General features: G+C 37.4%; 1 protein-coding gene and 1 non-coding gene across 4 annotated transcripts in view; one reads left to right on the forward strand and one right to left on the reverse strand.

Moving 5' to 3' along the window:
* ZDHHC20 (zinc finger DHHC-type palmitoyltransferase 20) overlaps positions 1-22,118 on the reverse strand; it is a 71,384-nt gene that overhangs the window by 9,966 nt on the left and 39,300 nt on the right. For all 3 annotated transcript variants that reach the window (XM_045978569.1, XM_045978568.1, XM_045978570.1), the window contains exons 5-8: positions 12,600-12,669; positions 10,564-10,596; positions 9,832-9,952; positions 622-754 (exon numbers count right to left, since the gene is read on the reverse strand). In XM_045978569.1, the coding sequence (XP_045834525.1) occupies positions 622-754; positions 9,832-9,952; positions 10,564-10,596; positions 12,600-12,669 (357 nt within the window). The remainder of the gene's footprint in view (positions 1-621; positions 755-9,831; positions 9,953-10,563; positions 10,597-12,599; positions 12,670-22,118) is intronic.
* On the forward strand, positions 18,722-18,828 carry LOC123925375. Its single transcript, XR_006814977.1, has one exon. It is a non-coding gene; the product is annotated as a U6 spliceosomal RNA (small nuclear RNA).

Raw genomic sequence — 22,118 nt, forward strand, 5'->3', positions numbered from 1 at the left:
ATCGGGCTCTCTGCTCAGCAGGGAGCCTGCTTCCTCCTCTCTCTCTCTCTCTGCCTGCCTCTCTGCCTACTTGTGATCTCTCTGCCAAATAAATTAATAAAATCTTAAAAAAAAAATGCTACTCCTTAGCCTCAATCAGGGAACACGCCAGTCACGTGTAATCACAGGTGAGGAAAAATGTAAAGAATACGTTTTAGCCAGAAGATAAGCTGTGGGGGGGGTGCCTCGATGGCTCAGTTCGTTAAGCGACTGACTCTTGGTTTTGGTGCAGGTCATGATCCTCAGGGTCATGAGACTGAGCCCTGCTTCTCTCCTTCTCCCTCTCCCTCTGCTTGCTTATTTGTTCTCATACATAAATAAATCTTAAAAAAATAAAATCTATATAGTTCTTTTATATACAGTGTACTACTGAAAATACATGCAAATACCAATCTCACATCCTCAATCTTCAAAATATTGAAACTCTACATTTATTATATACCCATTGTTCTTATCTAGTCACAGTAAACCTTAATACAGAATGATTTTCTATTTCTTTATCATCTGAGTATTGTCCTCATGATTTCATAGTCATTTATGGTCATTTTCCTAAATAATTATGATTTCTTTTAGCCTACTTACCTATTGTTGTTCTGTTTTTTCCAACTAGCCAGCAGTGGTAGCTGAAAAGTGATAGAACGCTGATGAAGAACATTGTAGACACGAAGAAGAGGAAAAGTACGTGGAACTTCGCACGTGTATCAGAGAGTTCATTCTGAGGAAGGAAGAAAGAAGAGTTAACTTTAGAACAGTCAGCCCTTAAAGTATATTGTTATTTGATTCTTCCTAAAGACTGCTGAATGTACCAAAAATCTTGCCAGATGTGAAGAATATAAAATAAATTCAGGTAATAAATCCAAAAGCAACATCTCCCAAAACAGAAAACTGGCATTATCAAAGGAGCTTGCTTGTATGAAAGGTTGAAAGAGTCATTTAAAAAAATTACTCTTAAACATTTAAAAAATGTAGTAATATATTCAATAAAAAAGATGCATTTTTAACTCATTTTTTCTTTTGTACTTTATGCATATATTCATAAGCTTTCCCTGATATCCAGGATATACAAGGGGTTTTCCTTATCTATGCTAAAGTATTTGCTTATTTTAATTATAAATGCTGCTAATCAGATACTAATTGTGATAAAATTTGTGTACTTAATTTCTATTTTTGGAAGATCCCAGCATATATCCCCATGCTCTCAGCTGTTCAATCCCTACCTTTTTTTTTTTTTATAAAGATTTTATTTATTTATTTGACAGACAGACATTTCAAGTAGGCAGAGAGGCAGGCAGAGAGAGAGAGAGAGGAGGAAGCAGGCTCCCTGCTGAGCAGAGAACCCGATGCGGGGCTTGATCCCAGGACCCTGGGATCATGACCTGAGCCGAAGGCAGAGGCTTTAACCCACTGAGCCACCCAGGCGCCCCAATCCCCTACCTTTTTTAACCTCACTCAATTCCTACACTTTTTTTTGGGGGGGGGGGGTAATTAGCAGTTTTGGTAAATACATTTACCACAAGGTATTAGTGAATGAAAACAGGTTTGCTGTTACCCCTTTTCTTATGGCTATATTCATTTCAACAGAAGCAAAATCTTAGTACCTATTAGTAGGAGAAAGAGGAAGCCTCTAAGTGTTAGCTCTTAAAATAAAACCATATGGGCAAATTACAGACTCTACTAGAACATGAGGTGGTCCTGGCTTGATTTAAACATAGTTTACAGGATAAAATGAAGGTTTTTAGCATTAGATTATTCTGACATATATTTTTTACTCTTCTCTCCCAGAGTAACCACAGTGCCTTTTAAACATACCAAGCAATTCTTTTAACTTCCCATCTTGTGAAGCAAATGAATATTATACATATTTACTATAAACTGTCACAAGAATGGCATGGCAATAATGTTATTTTACCTTTGGACAACTCTCTGTAGACTTCCTGCGGCAAAGCTTGTACAAATAGAGATAATGTATTAAGAAACCAAATTTTATACAAAATTATCCTGAACACTAGTTTTATAAATCTTTTGTTTTGAAGGAACACTGAGATGTTGTTTTCTAAAGGTCACAAAAGTGAAAACAGACAAGAATATTTAGCTCCTAAAACAAACAAACAAACAAAACAAAGAATATTTAGCTCCTCAAGCACATTCACGGTACACTTTAAATATATACTTTCCCTCTGTTTTTTAAAGAGATTTAAATCTAGGAAAGAAAATTAATTTTTTGAGCAAATAGCTTTTATTTGAAATCTTCTGATTAGCAGTTTCTGAAAACTCGAAGATCTCTCATCGCCTTCACTCACTATGACTGCAAAAGCCTCCGAAGAGGTGCTGTCACTTGCCTGCAGTCTGGTTTTCAGCTCTGTGATCACAGTGATCCATTCCCCTAAGACCATGGTACTCCTCTGCTCCCGTTTCACTGAGGCACGAAAGACACAGTCCTCCAACACTCTCCAAGGCCCACTGCCTGGACTTCTCATTAATCCCATTCTTGCTCATTCTACTCCAGCCACACTATTCAGCCTCCTTGCTGTTAAACAAACATGGAGGAGACGCTCCTAGTTTGGGGCCTTTGCTCCAAACTCCAGATGTTTTTTCAAAAATGTTCTTTTCTCAAATGTTCACTAACTCCCTTTAAGTCTCTGCTCAACTCTTACCTTCGGAAATCTACCCTGATCACACTCTTTTTAAAAAATTGAGATATAACTGAACATATAACATTCTATTAGTTTCAGGTGTAAACCATGACTCAATATATGTACACATTGCAAAAGTCACAATAAGTCTAGTTAACACCCATACCACAATTACAAAAATTTTTTCTAGTGATGTGATCTTTTAAGATGTACTATCTTAGCAACTTTCAAATATACCTAACTATAGTCACCATATTGTTCATTATGTACCCCAAACTTATTCATGTTATTTTGAGCACCTTCATCCACTTTACCCATCCCCCACCCACTGCCCCAACCATCACCAATCTGTTATCTAGGAGTCCAAAAAAATTTTTTTTAGATTCTACATAAGTGACAAAAACAGTTGTCTTTCTCTGACTTATTTTACTTAGTGTAATGTCTTCCAGGCCAATCCATGTGATCACAAATGGCAGGATTTCCTAAGTTTTTATGGCCAAGTAATATTCCATTTGTGTACACGTACACGTACATGTATACACACACACACACACACACACACACACAGAGTTTTCTTCACCCATTCATCCACTGATGGGACACTTAGGTTGTTTTCATGCCTTGGCTATTATAAATAAGCAGCAATGCACATGGGGCATGCACATATCTTTTCAAGTTAGTGTTCTCATTTCCTTTGGATAAATATCCAGAAGTAGAATTGCTTGGATCAACAAGTTCTAATTTTTGGAGGAATCTTCATACTGTTTCCATAGTGCTTAAACCAATCTACATCCCCACCAACAGTACATGGGTTCCTTTTTCTCCACATCCTCGCCAATACTACTTCTTATCTTTTGATAACAGCCATTCTAAGAGGTATGAGTTGGTATCTCACCGTGGTTTTGATTTGCATTTCCCTGATGAGACACTGAGCAATTTTTCGTGTACCTGCTGGCCATTCATGTCTTTGGAAAATGTCTGTTCAGATCCTCTGCCCAATTTTTAAATTTCTTTTTTTTGGGAGGTGGTTACTGAGTTGTAGGAGTTCTTTATATATTTTGTCTATTAAGCTCTTATCAGATATAAGACTTGCAAGTATCTCCTCCCATTCAGTATGCTGCCTTCTGTTTTATTGTTTCCTTTGCTGTATAGAAACATCTCAGACTGATGTAGTCCCACTTATTTACTTTTGCTTTTGTTATTTTGGTTTTGGTGTTAAATCTAAAAAATCATCACTAGGACCAATGTGAAGGAGCTTATTGCTAATGTTTTTAAAATCTAGATTTATGGTTTCAGAGCTTATGTTCAAGTGTTTAATCCATTTGTAATTGATTTTTGTTATGATGTAAGATAGAGATCCAGTTTCATTCTTTTGCATGTGACTATCCATTTTCCCCAACATTATCTATTACAGAGACTACCCTTACCCACGGTATACTCTTGGCTCCTTTGTTGTAAATTAACTGACCAAAGATTCATCGGTTTATTTCTGACCTATCTCTTTTGTTCCATTGGTCTATGTGTCTGTTTTCACGCCAATACCAGGGTTCTGATTACTACAGCTTTGTAATATGGTTTGGAATGAAGAAGTGTGATACTTCCAGCTTTGTTCTTCTTTTTCAAGACTGCCTTGGCTATTTGGGGTCTTTTGCGGTTCCACACAAATTTTAGAACTGTTTGTTCTATTTCTGTGAAAAATGTCTGTGTTGAAGATGTCTAAGTTTTTCTGTGAAAAAGTTAGGGATTGCACTGATTCTGTAAATGGCTTTTGGTAGTATGGACATTTTAACAATATTAATTCTCCATGTTTAACAATGTTAATTCTTCCAGTTCATGAGCACAGATTAACTTTCCATTAATTTGTGCCTTCAATTGCTTTCATCAGTCTCTCATAGTTCTCAGTGTACAGGTCTCTCACCTATCTTTCTTCATTTCTCTTCCTATAGTCTGTTACTAGTGTATAGAAATGCAATTGATTTTGAACTCTGCAACTACTCTTTTTTTTTTTTTTCCCATTTTATTTATTTTTTCAGCGTAACAGTATTCATTCTTTTTGCACAACACCCAGTGAATTGGTTTCTTGGTTTTAATAGTTTTTGGTGGAGACTTCACGGTATTCTAAATATAATATTATGTATTATGCAAATAGAGACAGCTTTACTTTTTTCCTACTTGAATTCTTTCTTTTTCTTGCCTAATTGCTTTAGCTAGGACTTCCAATACATATTGTGTTGAATAAATAGCAAGAGTGGGAATCCTGGTCTTTTTCTTAATCTTAGGGGGAAAGCTTTAAGCCTTTTATCACTGAGTATGATGTTAGCTATGGGATTGTCATATAAGGTCTGTACTGTGTTGTGATATATTCCCTCCATACCTACTTTGTTAAGAATTTTTACCAAAAATAGATGTTGAATTTTATCTAATGCTTTTCTGTATCTCTTGAGATGATCATATTTCTTCCTTCATTTTGTTAATATGGTATGTCATGCTGATTGATTTAAAGATGCTGAACCATATCTGCATCCCTGGAATAAATCCCACATGATCACAGTGTATGATTCTTTCAATGAATTGCTGAATTCAGCTTGCTAATATTGTTTTGAATATTTTTACATCTTTGGCCAACAAGTATATAAAGCCTATAATTTTATTTTCTTATAGTGCCCTTGTCCAATTTTGGCATCAGGGTAATACTGACCTCATAAAATGAATTTGGAAGTGTTCCGTCTCCTATTTTCTTGGAAGATTTTGAGGACTAGCATTAGTTCTTTAAATATTTGGTAGAGGGGCACCTGGGTGGCTCAGTCATTAAACATCTTTCAGTTCAGGTCATGACCCCAGGGTCCTGGGATGGAGCCCTGAATCGGGCCCCCTGCTCTTTGGGAAGACTGTTTCTCCCTCTCCCACTCCCCCTGCTTATGTTCCCTCTTTTGCTGTGTCTCTCTCTGTCAAATAAATAAATAAAAATCTTTATTTATAAATAAATGTATGTATGTATGTATGTTTGGTAGAATTCACTACCAAACCATCTGGTCCTGGACTTTTGTTTATTGGGAAGTTACTGATAACTGATTTACTCTCCTTACTAGCAATTAATCTCTTCAGATTTTCTACTTCATCATGATTCAGTCTCCGTTGTATTTTCTAGGAAATTATCCATTTCTGTTAAGTTGTCCATTTTGCTGGTGTATCATTGTTCATAGTAGTCTCTTATGATCCTTTGTATTTCTGTGGCATTACATATAATGTTTTCTCTTCCATTTCTGATTTTGAGTCCTCTTTCTTTCTTGTGAGTCTAGTAAAGGTTTGACTATTTTGTTTATCTTTTTAAGAAAACCAGCTCTTTCACTGATCTTTTCTATTGTCTCTTTAGTGTCTACTTATTTCCATTCTGATTTGTTTTTCTTTTTTAAAGATTTTATTTATTTATTTGAGAGAGAGAGAACAAGAGAGAAAGCATGAGAAGGAGGAGGGTCAAAGGAAGAAGCAGTCTTCCCTGCTGAGGAGGAGCCGGGGACTTGATCCTGGGCCTCCAGCATCATGACCTGAGCCAAAGACTCAACCAACTGAGCCACCTAGGCACCCACCATTCTGGTATGTTATTTCCCTCCTTGTACTAACTTTGGCTTGTATGTTCTTCTTCTAGTTCCTTGAGATGTGAAGTTAGGTTACTTTAGATCATTCTTATTGGTGAGTTTTCTAGTTTTCTTTTTTTGTAACTGATTTCTAGTTTTATACCACTGTGTTTTCTGTTTCTTTGGATGGAGTATTCTATATGTCTAGTAAGTCCACTTGGCCTAATGTGTCATTTTAATACCAACTACCTTATTGATTTTCTATCTGGATGATTTATCCATTGATGAAAGTGGGGTATTAAAGTCCCTACTATTATTGTATTGCTCTCAATTTCTCCCTTTAGGTCTGTTAATATTTGCTTTATTTATCTAGCTGCTCCCATGTGTCCATTAACTTCCTTCATGCCTATGCTCAAATCTGATCGTCTTACTGAGGCAGGTCTATTCTTATCACTCTCTTTAGCACTTCTATCTGCCCCTGTCATACTCACCCCTACACACTTGCCACAACCCTTACCCCGCTCTACTTTTACTATTTTTCAGGGTTTACTTCCTAATACACAATAGGATTTACTTATTTATTATGCGTATATGCCATCCTCTTCTCAAAAGTAAGTTCTATAAAAACAGGACTCTGTTTTGTTCACTGATATATCCAAAGTGCCTTGAACACTGCCTGGCACATAGTAGGTACTAAATACATATTTGTTAACTGAAGAAAAAGATTTAAGTTTATTAGTCTTTCCTTATTATGATAAACCTGAAAAAAGTTTTAAAAATATTTATTCTTTTTTTAGAGACAGAAAGAGCATGCACATGAGTGGGGGAAGGGCAGAAAGAAAGGGACAGAGAATTCCAGGAAGGTTCTGGAAATGCTCAGTGTGGAACCCAAATCAGGGCTCAGTGTGATGACCCTGAGGATCATGATCTGAGTCGAAATCAAGAGTTAGATGCTTAATCAACTGAGCCACCCAGTCACCCTCCAAAATATTTATTCTTTGATTAATAAATCATTATATGTGAACACTGCTGAAGTTTCTGGTAAAGAAATGTGAAATTCTATAGTTTAGATTTTATTCATCTGGCACTGAATCCTCTTCATTTAAATAGGGCCACTGAGTAGGATTAAGAAGGTTGTAAAATTGTAAGTAAAAGATACTTACAATTAGGGGAAGAGCAGAACCCAAAATTCACTGGGCTGAGACCACATGGAACTGGGTACTCTCTTCTAATATACACAAAGGCACTGTAAGTACTAGCATACCCTGGGTTTTAAATACCCAAAGTTTAAAAACTCAACAATGTGTTAGTAAAAGTCCTTAAAAAGTATTAGATATTTCTTGGAAAAATAATTGTGCTTGATGACTTAAGGCTTTAATTATGTAATTCCCAAGTATGACTATGAATAGTAACTCACAGTGAAAAGTAGTTGGATGTTGAAATAGAGATATTTATGTTCAAATTCTGGCTAGTTTCCTAACTTCTCTAACCTCAGTTTTCAACTTTGGAAATTGGGGTAGTAACAGCTCTTTCTGCATTAACTATATTTTCTTAATTTTTGTATTCTTTTTTATTTTTATTTTTGACAGAGAGAGTGAGTGAGTGAGTGAGTGGGGGCAGGCAGGAAGAGGCACAGGGAAAGGGAGAGAGAGAATCTTAAGGAGGCTCTATGCCCAGTGCAGAGTCCAACATCTCATAACCTTGAGATCATGACCTGAGCCAAAATCAAAACTTGTATGCTTAACTGACTGAGCCCCTTATTTTCTGTATTCTTGATGCTCTGGCATCTGAGGCCGTGCTGACTGGAGAGAGACCGACTTTCCCACAGCTATCCAGTCCTTAAGTGAGAGCAAGGAATAAACCTCTCATACAAAAACTAACCAATCCAGAGTTCATATTCCATATCACCTCCTCTATCTGACTATTACACTCTAGAGGCAAAATTTCCTTGCCCTAAAAAAAAAAAAAAAAAAAAAAAAAAAAAAAAATTTCCTTGCCCTAACCACTCCAAGGATACATATAGATAACCAGGGACAACATTATGCCCAGGGGCCACAGATACTATGTAAACTGGCTAACCTAAATCTGGTTACCCTGCCTGGTGCTTCCCTGTGTGGCCCTGCATGGCGTGGTATGACCCTTCCCTCAGAAACTGTGAGCAACAAACTATCTTTTCAATAGTAATCTCTTCACGATCTGCTGGCTTCACCACACCTGAACAGTTCAATTTTAAAACCTACATTTTAAAACTTCTTTTTTTTTTTTTTAAAGATTTTATTTATTTATTTGACAGATAGAGATCACAAGTAGATGGAGAGGCAGGCAGAGAGAGAGGAGGAAGCAGGCTCCCTGCTGAGCAGAGAGGCCCATGTGGGGCTCAATCCCAGGACCCTGGAAAATGACCTCAGCCGAAGGCAGAGGCTTTAACCCACTGAGCCACCCAGGCGCCCCCATTTTAAAACTTCTGAACAGGATTGTTAGGATACAAAGTACCTTTTGACCACAGTAATGCCTTCTTTAATATCAAAGATTTAAATGTGAAAACAAAAACAACTAAAATGCCGAAGGAAAACCTGGGTGAATATTGTGTAAATATACAGTGAATAGACTTAAGCCAGAAATCATAAATGAAAAGTACTGCTTTTATATTTTTAAAAGATTTTATTTATTAATTTGAGGGAGTGCAGAGAGAGAGAGAGAGAGCGCTCACCGGGGGGAGGGGCATAGGAAGGCTCCCCACTGAGGTGGGAGCCAGATACAGGGCTTAATCCTAGGACCTTGGGATCATGACCTGAGCCAAAGGCAGACACTTAACCAACTGAGCCACCCAGGTGCCCCTTTGATTTCTGATTATTTATTTAAAAGCAGTACTTTAGGGGTGCCTGGGTGGCTCAGTTGGTTGAGCATCTGCCTCTTGATTTTGGCTGGGGTCAGACCTTAGGGTCCCAGGGTCATGAGGTTGAGCCTTCTGTGGGGCTGGTGCTCAGCACAGAGTCTGCTTCTCCCTTTCCTCCCCCTCCAACCCCCACCCTGCTCAAGTGCATGCAATGCACACACTCTCTCTACAATGAATAAATAACATCTTTAAAAAAAAGAAACTGTAAAAACACTGCTTTAAAAATATAAAACTGATTTGATAAAAATCAAAGAAAACAGGGTTATAAGATATAAATTAAAAATGTGGAAAAAAACACAACTTATGACAGAAAAAGGATTAATATCTATAGAGGCAGGAACCGGATTAGTGGTTATTTGGGCTATTTGCAATTTCACTGTTATTACTATAAAACTGCAGGAAGTTTCTTCAACTCAAGTAAAAGCAATTACTTCCTTAAAATTGATAGGTCTATTCTTAGAATATTGCTGAAAATAGTTTGACTCACTAAAAGAAGTTTACTATATCTTATTTGATATCCATTTATTTACAAATAAACATATGAAGGTATTGCTTTCTGATCCATCATAAATTCTACCTAGTAAAATTGAAATAAAGTACATCTATTTATAATAAAGAATGAATTCTTTATGAATATATCATCTTAAAAATTTTTACGCATATGTTTTAAGACACAAAAAAGACTTACCGTCCAAAATTTTATAAAGTACTGTAAAACTGTTGCAGCCACGAAAAGGCAATATAACAAGGAATACAATAAAAACAGCAGGAAGAATTTGTAATTAGAAAATCCCACACAGTTATTCACCCTAGAAGAATAAAGAAAATCACACTGTAAAAATAAGATAAATCACAAACTATCAGAAACAAAAAACAAAATGATGTTTGCCAAGGGCTGGGGGGGCTGTGATGGGTATAGAAATTTATTTTGCAAGATAAAAAATTTCTGAAGATTGTTACACAATATGAACATATTTAATACTACTGAACTGTACACTTAGAAATGGTTAAGACAGTAAGTTTTAATGTTATTTTTAAACTATAATAAATAAAAACAATAATACATATGGCAGATAAAAAATATTACTTAGAAATGGGTCATTTGGGAAGTAGGGAGCAGTATCTTAATTGTGGATGTGTGTTTTTAATAAATTCATGAGGGAATTTGGAATTTTAATGTTAGTTCTTAATATATACTTACTTGGATTAATAACATCAGAATATATATTTAATTAAAGGACTACATTTAATATAAGCATGTACATACATAAATATGCATATAAATAGGACCAGATCAATCTTGAGTAATCGAGTAATTGAACTGACCCTCAAAATTTGGGAATGCTGAGATAAATTACTCTCAATTTTCTCCTTCCCACCTCTCCACCCCCAATGTAATTTCCTCTTTTTTTATACATACCAAGGACAGTGATGATCCATCTTAAGAACACATCTAAAAAACAAATAAACATAAGAAAATCCTTGCACAAAAATTCCCCTAATTCTAATTTCTGAAAATTTTCTCTTTCTTTGGCTTAAATTTTTACCTTTACAAATATCATCTTAGAAAAACCAACCCAGAGGTGCCTGGGTGGCTCAGTGGGTTAAGCATCTGACTCTTGATTTCAGTTCAGGTGACGATTTCAGGGTTGTGAGATGGAGCTGCGCTTCAGGCTCCGTGCTGGGTGTGGAGCCTGCTTAAGATTGTCTCTCTCCCTCCCCTCTGCCTCTCTCTCCCCCTGCCTCCTTCTCTAAAAAACGTAAAGAAAAACTAACCAGTAGGTTAGAGAAAAGTTCTGGTATTTCCAGAAGGCCTTTTATAGTTAGATGATTTTTAATATTGGGAATGCAGCTGAGCATAGCCAAATGCCTGGAACCACGCCAAATGACATTTTAATATGATGTAGTACACACAGCACTAGGTAAAATAGATAGGTCCAGCTTACAAATTAGCTGAGGAAGATAAAATGAAATACAGAAATGCCTATGCTATTTTAACCACATAAAACACATTAACACTAAAAATATGTAACACATAAAAATAAAACTTTAGGAGCAAATACGTTAAAATATTAATAATGATAGCCTTATAGATGATTATTTTTTCCACATAATTTACAAAATTGTATTCTCTGGATAAGCAGTATTGTACTTTTATAATAAAAAAAACCCCTCCAAATTCACCTCTTCACCAATACACGTAATCTAGATTTGTATGAAGTTAGACCACAGAACATTTCAAATACAGCAGTTCCCCTTATCCATAGTCGCTTCCCCTGGTTTCCGCTACCCACAGTCACGCATAGTCCAGCGGCAGATGATCCTCCTTCGGACATACTTCCGAAGGTAAACAGTGGCCTAATGCTGTGTCACAGTGCCTACGTCATTTACCTCCCTTCGTCTCATCACAGTAAGGGTGAGTATAGCAGAAGGCATTTTGAGAGAGAGACCACATTCACATAACTTTTATTGCAATACATTGCTATAACTGTTCTATTTTATTATTAGCTATTATTGTTAATCTCTTACTGTGCCTAATTTATAAATTAAACTTTATCATAGTTATGTATGTATAGTATATGTAGGGTTTAGTATTATCTAGTTTTGGGCATCCACTGGGGGTCTTGGAATAGATCCCCTGGCAGATAAGAAGTGACTGCTGAAATCTAGGAAATGAATAAACTACTACCCAGAATGTTAAACAGCCTGTCCAACTAAAGTTCAAGGACCAGTACAGATTCCCAAACTATGAATCTTTCTTGCAACACACTACCTTCTGACAAGGGCACAAAAAAAAAAAAAAAAAAAGAGAGAGAGAGAGAGAGAGAATTTTCTGGGAACAATGTCACAGACAGTAACTGAAAACGGTATTTTTGCGGATTATTAGGTTTTAATATTAACAATAAAAATGAGAAAAGTGGGGCACCTGGGTGGCTCAGTGGGTTAAGCCCCTGCCTTCAGCTCGGGTCACGATCTCAGGGTCCTGGGATTGTGCCTCGCATCGGGCTCTCTGCTCAGTGGGAAGCCTGCTTCCCCCTCTCTCTGCCTGCCTCTCTGCCTACTTGTGATCTCTCTCTGTCAAATAAATAAAATCTTTAAAAAAAAATGAGAAAAATGTCATGATCGTCTTTTTTTTCCATGACAGTCTTTTAATCTAGGAAATAAAGTTATCTCCCTCAAGGGGGTTATTACTTATTTGCTTATCAATATTAAATTAAATGTAAGTATAAGAAGTATATTCTATCAACCAGTACAGTAACTCTTAACCAAGATTACTTCAAGGTATATTCTAGCTTATATAAATATTTTTGTTAGCCCAGCATACATAGCAAATAAAGGGAAAGGATACAATGTTCTTGCTAAGTATAAAGCATATAAAATAATCCTTCCCCTTCCATTCTCCTGTCACCAACTTCTAGTGCTAGGGTTAAATAGAAACAAACAAGTAATACTTACACGTCACATGCTGAGCAGTGATGTGCCCGGTCAGGTTTAATCAACTGACATCTTTCACAGTATCTGATGGCTACATTTAAGAATTAAAAGGAAATTGTTGAAGGAAGTGCAAGGTTAGTTAATCTGACTGTAAAATTTGTTTTCATTTCTTTTACAAATAATTCTGTGGAATTTACAACTAATAATTTTAAAATAAACCAAAGTGTATTAGAAAGCTTCTGAAATCAAAATGTCAAGAGATAGAAGGGAACCTCAGAAATAGAATAGCACCCAGCAATTTTCAGATGAAAAAAGAGAATCTATAGCAAGTAAGTGACTTCAACAAGGTCAAACACCAGTTAGATAGCATAAGTCAGAGTTATGAAGTCCCAATTCAAGTTTTTTTTCCTACTATAATACAGTGTCTATAATAAAATATAAAAATGAGGTGTCTAAACGTTTCAAGGCACCCTATGGGATTTTGTTTTTAACATAAAATAGCTTTTTCAAGAAAAACAAAAACATAACCTTTTATCTCCCATCCCTATCCCAAATAGCAAACCTGAGACCACATTTTCAAAAACAAACCCCAAGGGGCGCCCGGTAGCTCAGTGGGTTAAAGCCTCTGCCTTTGGCTCAGGTCATGATCCCAGGGTCCTGAGATCAAGCCCTGCATAGTGCTCTCTGCTCAGCAGGGAGCCTGCTTCCCTCTACTCCCTGCCTACTTGTGATCTCTGTCTGTCAGATAAGTAAATAAATAAATAAATAAATCTTTAAAAGCAAAACTAAAAATAAAAAAAAATAAAAACAAACCCAAACTTTTCCCCACTCAATTCTAACATATGTTACTGCTGCCCAATTTATATGTTCATTCATTCAAAACATGAGCACCTATTTTGTGCCAGATACTGTTCTAGGCTTAAATCCCTGCCTTTGTGGAACTAACATTCTTTTGGAGATCAGGAGTAAAAAATAAGTTAACAAAATAAACAGTATATTAATGATAGGTGCCAATAAGAAAAATAGAGCAGGGAAGAGGAATTGGTATACTGTACACTGTAATTTCAGAGACATTTGAGAAAACTGACATTAAAGGAAGGGGGTTAGTAAGTCACACTGGGAAAAAGAGGATTCTAAGCAGAGGACAGCCCTTGAGGTGGGAGTGTGCTTAGTTTGTTTAAAGAATAGGGAAGGGCCTGGTGTACCTGAACAGGGTGAAAAGGACGTCGGGGATGACGTCAGAGATTAACAAGAAATCAGATCAAGTTAAGACTTGCTTTCCCAATTCAGCTCAAGTACTCTGATAAAAAAAATTCAAGAGAAGGAGTCCACTGGAATAAGAGTTCCATCAGAGTCTGTATATTGAACAGAACCTTAAGTTTCAGTTTTTGAAATTTAAATAAGTGACAAACAGATCTTTGAGATTCATGAGGGAAATGTCCCAAAACTTCACAAATCAAAAAGTACCTTAAAAACCATTATTACAGATGAATGGAGAACAACATATTTATAGTTAGACACTAATTGTTCTCTAAAGCAAACAGTACTGACTTGGCAACAAGGCAAATTACTATTGGTCTTTCACAAATAGTTGAAACATTTATAGATTTAGAGTACTGACATGGCAAATACTCTACTTGATATTGTGAATGGCTTCTTTCAGGGTATCTGCCTAATCTATAAGCCACTCTCTCCTTCTCTGGAAGTGAGTGGGTGCAGACCACCCTCCCTGCTTCTAGTTGATGCTCTCTCTCCTGTGGATTAAGCCCTGGGACTGAGAATGAGTTATGGCTGCATGCTGCTGTAACTGGGTAATAACATGTGATGGTGATATTTTGCCAGGTGAATTGGAAAAAAATCAAAACTTGTCTGCTGGGAGATAGTGTTAAAAATGAAACAAATATACAGAAACAAGAAGAAACAAGCTGCACAGAGTCCCAGTTTTAGCTTTCCAATTCTGGGTTCCAGTCCCTTCTTGTAGTCCTGCTCTTAAGATACAGGAAAATGCACAAATTTCTGATACTGTTTCATATTTTTTGGTAGCTCTTTGGGGTGAAAGGAGTTAAAAAGCTTAAGTTGTTGCCTGTTACTTGTAATCCTAACAACAGAATAATAGCATAGAAAATAGGTTCAAATAAAAATTTAAATTACGTATACCCTCTAAAAAGTACATGACATGATTCATGTACTACAATCTATTTGGAAGGAAATTTGGCAATATCGATAAAAATTTAAGATGTACGTGTTCTCTGACCTAGGATTTGTACTTCGAGAAAATTCTATAGACATGTTCACTACAGCATTGCTTTGAATAATATAACACTATTAATAACTTCAGTTATCTAAATGGCTAAGCATTTTGATACATCCATATAGTGGAATGCTATGTAGACATTAACAAGAATTTTTCATACAAAATACACATGTACCCTAAGTTGGAAAAGTGCAAATATATCATGGGGAAAAAAAGAGCAAATTGTTGAACATCTGAATATGTAGCATGTTTCACATCTCTAAGGGGAATAAGAATACATATTTTTATCTCTTTACATATCATAATAAGATGCATCCACCTTCTAGATGTGAATTAACAATATAAGAGAAATAAAGTATTATTTTGAAGTCATGTTATAAGTCATACCTGCTAAAAGACACTATCCAGGTAACCAAATTTGTATTGGTTAATATCTATTCACTCTGGTTGTTAAAATATGTTAATCAATTGTATGTAAGTTAAGCAATACTCTGACAAGTATAAACAATTCCTACAAAGATATGCAGGGTGCCCCTGGAGAACACTGCGGGCGTGAAGTTAAACTCACTTTTCTTTCTTTCTTTCTTGTAGGTTCCATACTCAGTATGGAGCCCAAAGCAGGGTTTGAACTCATGACCCTGAGATCAAGACCTGAGCTGAGATCAAGAGTCAGACCCTGAGATTCTTAACTGAGCCATCTAGGTGCCCTTCACTTTTCATTTGGTGCCCTAAAAAAAAATTTTTTTTAATCATGGGCATGTATTACTCCTATAATTTCAACAAAAATATCTTTAAGATGAAGGGAATCTATATAAATAAAGCCACTTAAATGAATAAGCTATAATTTACTGAGGATGTGTTCTATAATACCTCACCTGGGTTGGACACTAGGGAGATAAAACCACACAATGTAGAAAAAGTAACCTATATAAGACCGTACAAAGGGGCGCCTGGGTGGCTCAGTGGGTTAAAGCCTCTGCCTTCAGCCCAGGTCTTGATCCCAGGGTCCTGGGATTGAGCCCCATATCGGGCTCTCTGCTCAGCGGGGAGCCTGCTTCCCCCCCCCCCCCGCCTCTCTGCCTACTTGTGATCTCTGTCTGTCAAATAAATAAATAAAATCTTAAAAAAAATTAAAAAAAAAAAAAAAAAAAAAAAGACCGTACAAATCTCCTAGTTGATCTCTCCAGTCTATAGATGAAAAACACCCCAATATCAAGAGAAAGTAATTTGCGCAATTCTATATACAGCTGAATTAGTGGTAAGATGAGGATCAGGAGTACCTTATTTTCTTTTTCCTCTTTACTTCCACTCAAAATTATGAGATGAGACCAAACAGACCAGACTTTTGAGGAAGACTTCTGAAGGACTCTGATGACTGAGTAGATAGAAGAACCAAGGAAAAAGGAGTAATCAGCAAACTTCAGTTTCTAGTCTCGGGCACTGAGATGAACAAGGCTGCTCATGGCAGAAATAAACTCAGTCTGGGAGAAGCAGGGAGATTGGGGCCGGATGTTTTTCACTTATTCATTCTCTCATTCATTCATTCATTCATTCATTCAAGAAATATTTAGAGAGTTTCTACCATGTGACAAACATTGCTTGATGGTATTAAATTTTGAATTGATGAATCCTGTTTTATTTGGGTTTGTAGGTTTGGGTAATAGGTCACTCAAGGACAGCTATTCTTGTGGGAGCCGGGGAAGATGCTGGAGCAGGAGGACTCCAAGTTTACCTAGTCCCACGGATGCACAGAGAAAATAAACTGATATATCAGTGCAACTATCCCACAAAATGAACTACAGCTGAGATGCTGAATGGGAAGACACATGCCAAGAAGAGTGATGAAGCCTTGAATAATGGCTACTGGTGCTCTGGGGACAGGTCTGCAGGTTCTTCCCTCTGAAACATCAGGAAGAGTGCTGCGGCCCTCCTGCCGCTAGACTGCAGGCTTCTAGGTGGGCAAGTGATCCCTGCGTGCAGCTGCAACTCCACTCCTTTGTCTCACATACAAGAAAGGGTTTGGGATGCAAGTAACTGCTAGTGTGACAATGTCCTGGAATCTGTTTTAATTCATATTCAAAAAAGTGAAACTCATTCCTAAAAACTATCAAAGAAAACAAACTGAGACACAATAAACTAATGATCACAAAATCCTAGTGTTAGAGTTCCAGAGGTGAAAACAAAAGCCGAAATAATGGTATGAAAAGAATGAAGGCAAGGCAACCTTGTGAGGTTAAGAAATAGAAAAATTGGGGCGCCTGGGCTCAATGGGTTAAGCCGCTGCCTTCGGCTCGGGTCATGATCTCAGGGTCCTGGGATCGAGTCCCGCATCGGGCTCTCTGCTCAGCAGGGAGCCTGCTTCCCTCTCTCTCTGCCTGCCTCTCTATCTACTTGTGATCTCTCTCTGTCAAATAAATAAATAAAATCTTTAAAAAAAGAAATAGAAAAATTAAAAAGGGGTGCCTAGGCGGCTCAGTCATTAGGTATCTGCCTTCTGCTCAGGTCATGATCCTGGGGTCCTGGGACTGGGCCCTGCATTGGGCTCCTTGCTTGGTGGGGAACCTGCTTATCCCTCTCCCACACCCCCTGCTTGTTTTCTTTCTCTAGCTATATCACTTTCTGTCAAATAAATAAAAAAATCTTTAAAAAGGGGGCACATGGGTGGCTCAGTCGTTAGGCGTCTGCCTTCGGCTCAGGTCATGATCCCAGCGTCCTGGGATCAGGTCCCGCATTGGGCTCCCTGCTTGGGAGGATGCTTGTTTTACTCTCTCCCACCACCCACCCCCCGTTTGTGTTGCCTCTCTTGCAGTATCTCTCTCTGTCAAACAAATAAATAAAATGTTTTAAAAAAATAGTTTAAAAAAACTTGAAAAAAAGAAAAATTAAAAAAAATTTAGTAGGAAGAATTATCATTCAAGGATGCAGAAATAGAACTAGAATAGTAAAGCACAACAAAGAAAGCTTTTCAAGAAGCCAGAAAGACAAGAGCCACTGAACTTTGGGTAGGGAGAATAGAAACCAGTTGCCTGGTATTTAGTTGGGAAGGAAAAAGAGGACTTGGGTGCAGACATCTTATAAGAGGATCTAACTCAATGGGAAGAGAAAATATAATGGCGGTTAGAACCAAGTCTGAACCAAACTGCTGTTTTTAAGAGACATATACTTTGATGTATATCTGAGAACGAAGGGAAGAAACTGGTTGTGATTTATTAAGTGGAGAAGCAAGCGTTATAGGAGAAAACTGGGGAGAAGAGAAGAAAAAGGTCAGTAATCTTTATGTAAATATAAGAAAGGACCAGGGGTGTCTGGGTGGTGCAGCCACCTATTTTGGCTTCAGCTAAGATCGTGACCTCAGGATTGTGGGATGGAGCCCTGTGCTTGATCTCTCTCTTTCCCTCTCCCCGTGAGCACTGCACTTTCCCTCTCAAATAAATAAATAGATCTTAAAAAAAAAAAAAAAGAAAGAAAGAAAGAAAAGAAACGAAAAAGAAAGGACGAGAACACAGATAGCAAGAGGAAACCGATATGCTTTGGAAGAGCCAGTCTATAAAGGTGCAGCGGCACAACACGGTCCTGGAATCAGCAGGGACTCTGTCACCAGTTAGGTTGGATGCTAGTCCTCCCACTTACTAGCTTGCGACCTTGGGGCAGTAACTTACTTTCCATGAGCCTCAATTTTCTCTTCGGTAAGTGCACATAATACCAAGTGTAAAGGACTATTGTGCAGATTAAATATAAAACTCCTGGAACATACCAGATTCTGAACAAAGCAGGTGTTACTAGGATAATAATAATAATAATAGTTATTATTTCTGATAAAATATAAATTCAGACTATGATGGGGAAAACCAGTAAAGGAGAGAAAACTAGACTTAAAAGTGCATAAACAGTGCTTGCTTTGACAGCACTTATACTAAAATTAGCACAATACAGATAAGATTAGCACTGCCTCTGCTTGAGAATGACACGCAAAAAGCGTATAAACAGCCATTATGGAGAAAACCCAGGAAGAGATTCATTCAACAAACACCTACTGAGGGCCTATTTAATGAGACACTTTGTTAGAGGCCATGGGAAAAATTCCTGACTGCCAGAGTCTTAGAATAAGGTCGAGGAGGGGAGATAAACAGAAATAACTACGAGGCAGTGATTTGTGACCTTGTAGGTCACAGCAGACTTTAAAAAAAAAATCACTTCTTGGGGCACCTGGGTGGCTCAGTCAGTTAGTGACTGACTTGATTTTGGCGTTGGGCTCCCTGCTCAGTGGCACATCTGCTTGCCTTCCTCCCTCTGCACCTCGCCCACCCCCAACCCCACCCTCCCACACACATGAGCACTTGAGCTCTCTCCTTAAAATAAATAAATCTTCAAAAAAAAAAAAAATCAGGGTCGCCTGGGTGGCTCAGTCATTAAGTGTCTGCCTTCAGCTCAGGTCATGGTCCCAGGGTCCAGGGATTGAGCCCCACATTGGGCTCCCTGCTCAATGGGAAGCCTGCTTTCCCTCTCCCACTCCTGCTGCTTGTGTTCTTACTCTCGCTGTCTTTCTCTCTGTCAAATAAATAATAAACTCTTTAAAAAATGTAAAAAAAATCATTTTTTGCTCAAGAAGCAGACACTGAATTAGAACTTTAAGCTGGATTTAGAGAGGAAAAAATAATTGTTGTAGACAGAGAAAAAGATAATAAAAAAGATGGGAAAAGATAAGAGTGCTTTAGCACAGAACTGATGGAAGGAAACAGTGTGGGACAAAGCTCGAAAGAGGTATGGGTTGGATCCACACTATAAAGGGAGAAGGTCTAGAAAGACTCATTTTGTTTCCTGAATAGATAATAATTAGTCCATATGGTTCAAAAAAGCCCAAAAAGGAACCAGGTGAAAAGCCTCCCCATCCCTGTTTCTCAGCCCCCAATTCCTCCCTGTGAAGACAGCTCCATCATTTTCATTTGTCTCTGGTCTATGAAAGGTCTACTTTCTATAATATGTATTTCTGTAAACTTTTTTAAAAGAGTGAATTGATATTATTTCTATAATAAGAAAAAAGATAAAACTCCCAAAGTTTGGAATTCTAAGCAATAGAAATGCAGTACAAAATGGTGCTCAAGAGCAGGGACTCTGCCTATAGTCAGAAGGCACCTGGGTGGCTCAGTTGGTTAAGCATATGCCTTCGGCTTAGGTTATGATCTCAGGGTCTTGGGATCCGGCTCTGTATCAGCCTTCTTGCTTAGCAGGAAGCCTGCTTCTCCCTCTCCCTCCCTCTCAATAAAAAATTAAAAATTAAGATTTAATAAAATCTTAAAAAAACAAACCCCAAAAAAGATGTTCTAGGAATGCCACATATAGCATGGTGACTACAGTTAGTAACACTGTATTTTAAATAAATAATGAAAATTTAAAAAAAAAAGGTAAGCTATAAATCTCAGATCTTATCACTTGGGGACTTCGGACACTTAATTTGTGCCTCATTTCTTCATCTCTAAAATGAAGACAAATGTAGCACCTCTCTCAAGAGTTTTTCTGAGGATTAAATAATCACCAGTAAAGTGTTCAGCATAATTCTGGTATAATACTGAATAGATGTAGGGTATTATTCAGATTAGAGGAAAGCCAGTATAATTAATGAAAAATAATAAAGCCTTAAGAGTAAAGATTTTACATCAGTGGCTATTAACTCTTTGGGGCACACATACTGTTCTGAAAATCAGATTATCTTGGTATGAATGGGCTATTTTAAAAACTACATGTACCCACAACTTTGCATATTATCTCCGAATTCATAAATTCTCTGCAGTCTTGGATTTTGGGTTAAGAACATCTAATCTAAATAACTGTAAGTAGAAATAATTCTTATAATTCAGACTTTTCATTGTTGAATATAAAAAAGGATTTTTTTATATTAGCTATCATTTACTGAAAATTTATTATTATATATCAAGATCTACACTAAATGCATATATCTCGTTTAATTAGATATTTCTACTAACCCAAAGATGCAGATATTCTTATCTCCATTTCAAAATAAGGAAACAAAGGAACCTCAGTCAGTTAGGCATCTGACTCTTGATTTTGGCTCAGGTAATGATCTCAGGGTTGTGAGATTAAGCCCACATTGGGTTCTATGCCAGGCATGGAGACTGCTTAAGATTCTCTCTCCTGTGGGTGCCTGGTTGGCTCAGGTCTGCCTTTGGCTCAGGTCATGATCCTGGAGTCTTGGGATCGAGTATCACATTGGGTTCCCTGCTCAGTGGGGAGACTGCTCTTCCCTCTGCCTCTCTCTCTGTGTCTTCCATGAATAAATAAATAAGATCTTTAAAAAAAAAAAAAAAAAGATTCTCTCTCTTACTCTCCCTCTGCCCTCTACCACTTGCACTTTCTCAAAAAAAGCCGTCCCCCCCCCCCCCCCCCCCGCAAAACCAACAAAATAAGGAAACAAGAACTTAGAAAGTTAGTGACTCTCACTACGCTAGTAATGGAAAAGCTAGGGTCTGGCTTGAAATTCATGTTTTTGTTATGTACACCAATGTACTAGTCATGCAAAAAGAATAGTATTAAGTGCATGAAGAAAATAAAAGTTAGTCAAATACCCACCTCCTAAAATCTTGTACAAACTTAGTCACATTCCTTAGCTACAACTTGCACATAAAGGTAAAACTCCTCTTATTTCCCCTTTGGGTTCAGCAGCATAGTGGGTTCTAGTTCCATAGCACCTAGATTTAAATCCATTTTTCTACATATGACTTTGAACAAGTTATAACCTCTCTGTGTCTCAGTTTCCTCAACTGTAAAATGAAGACAGTAGTATTTACTTCACAGGGTTGTTATGAAATTTAAATGAGTATGTATGGAACACCTAGGTGGCTTAGTGGGTTAAGCTTCTGCCTTTGGCTCAGGTCATGATCCCAGGGTCCAGGGATCGAGTCCCACATCAGGCTCCCTGCCTCTCCCTCTGCCTGCTTGTGCTCTCTCTTGCTCCCTCTCTGACAAATAAATAAATGAGTGTGTGTAAAACATTCAGAACAGAATAATTATTAGCTATTATATTATCCCATATTTGAACAAAACTCATGAGATACATAGTATATAACTTAAAACAATTTCCTATACTTAAGTGACCACAATGGCCACTCATAAACTCATTCCTATTGTAAGACTGTCACCCTGAGAAACGGCAAGTGCTGCAGGAGTCACCTATGTCCATGTAGGCAGTGGGTGACTGGAAATACCAACATCTTTGGAACCAGATAAACCTGAGTTCAGATTTTGGCTCTCTGAGTACTGGTCTTAAAACT

The sequence above is a fragment of the Meles meles genome, chromosome 14, assembly GCF_922984935.1.
Source record: "Meles meles chromosome 14, mMelMel3.1 paternal haplotype, whole genome shotgun sequence".
In the NCBI taxonomy this organism is placed as follows: Eukaryota; Metazoa; Chordata; class Mammalia; order Carnivora; family Mustelidae; genus Meles; species Meles meles.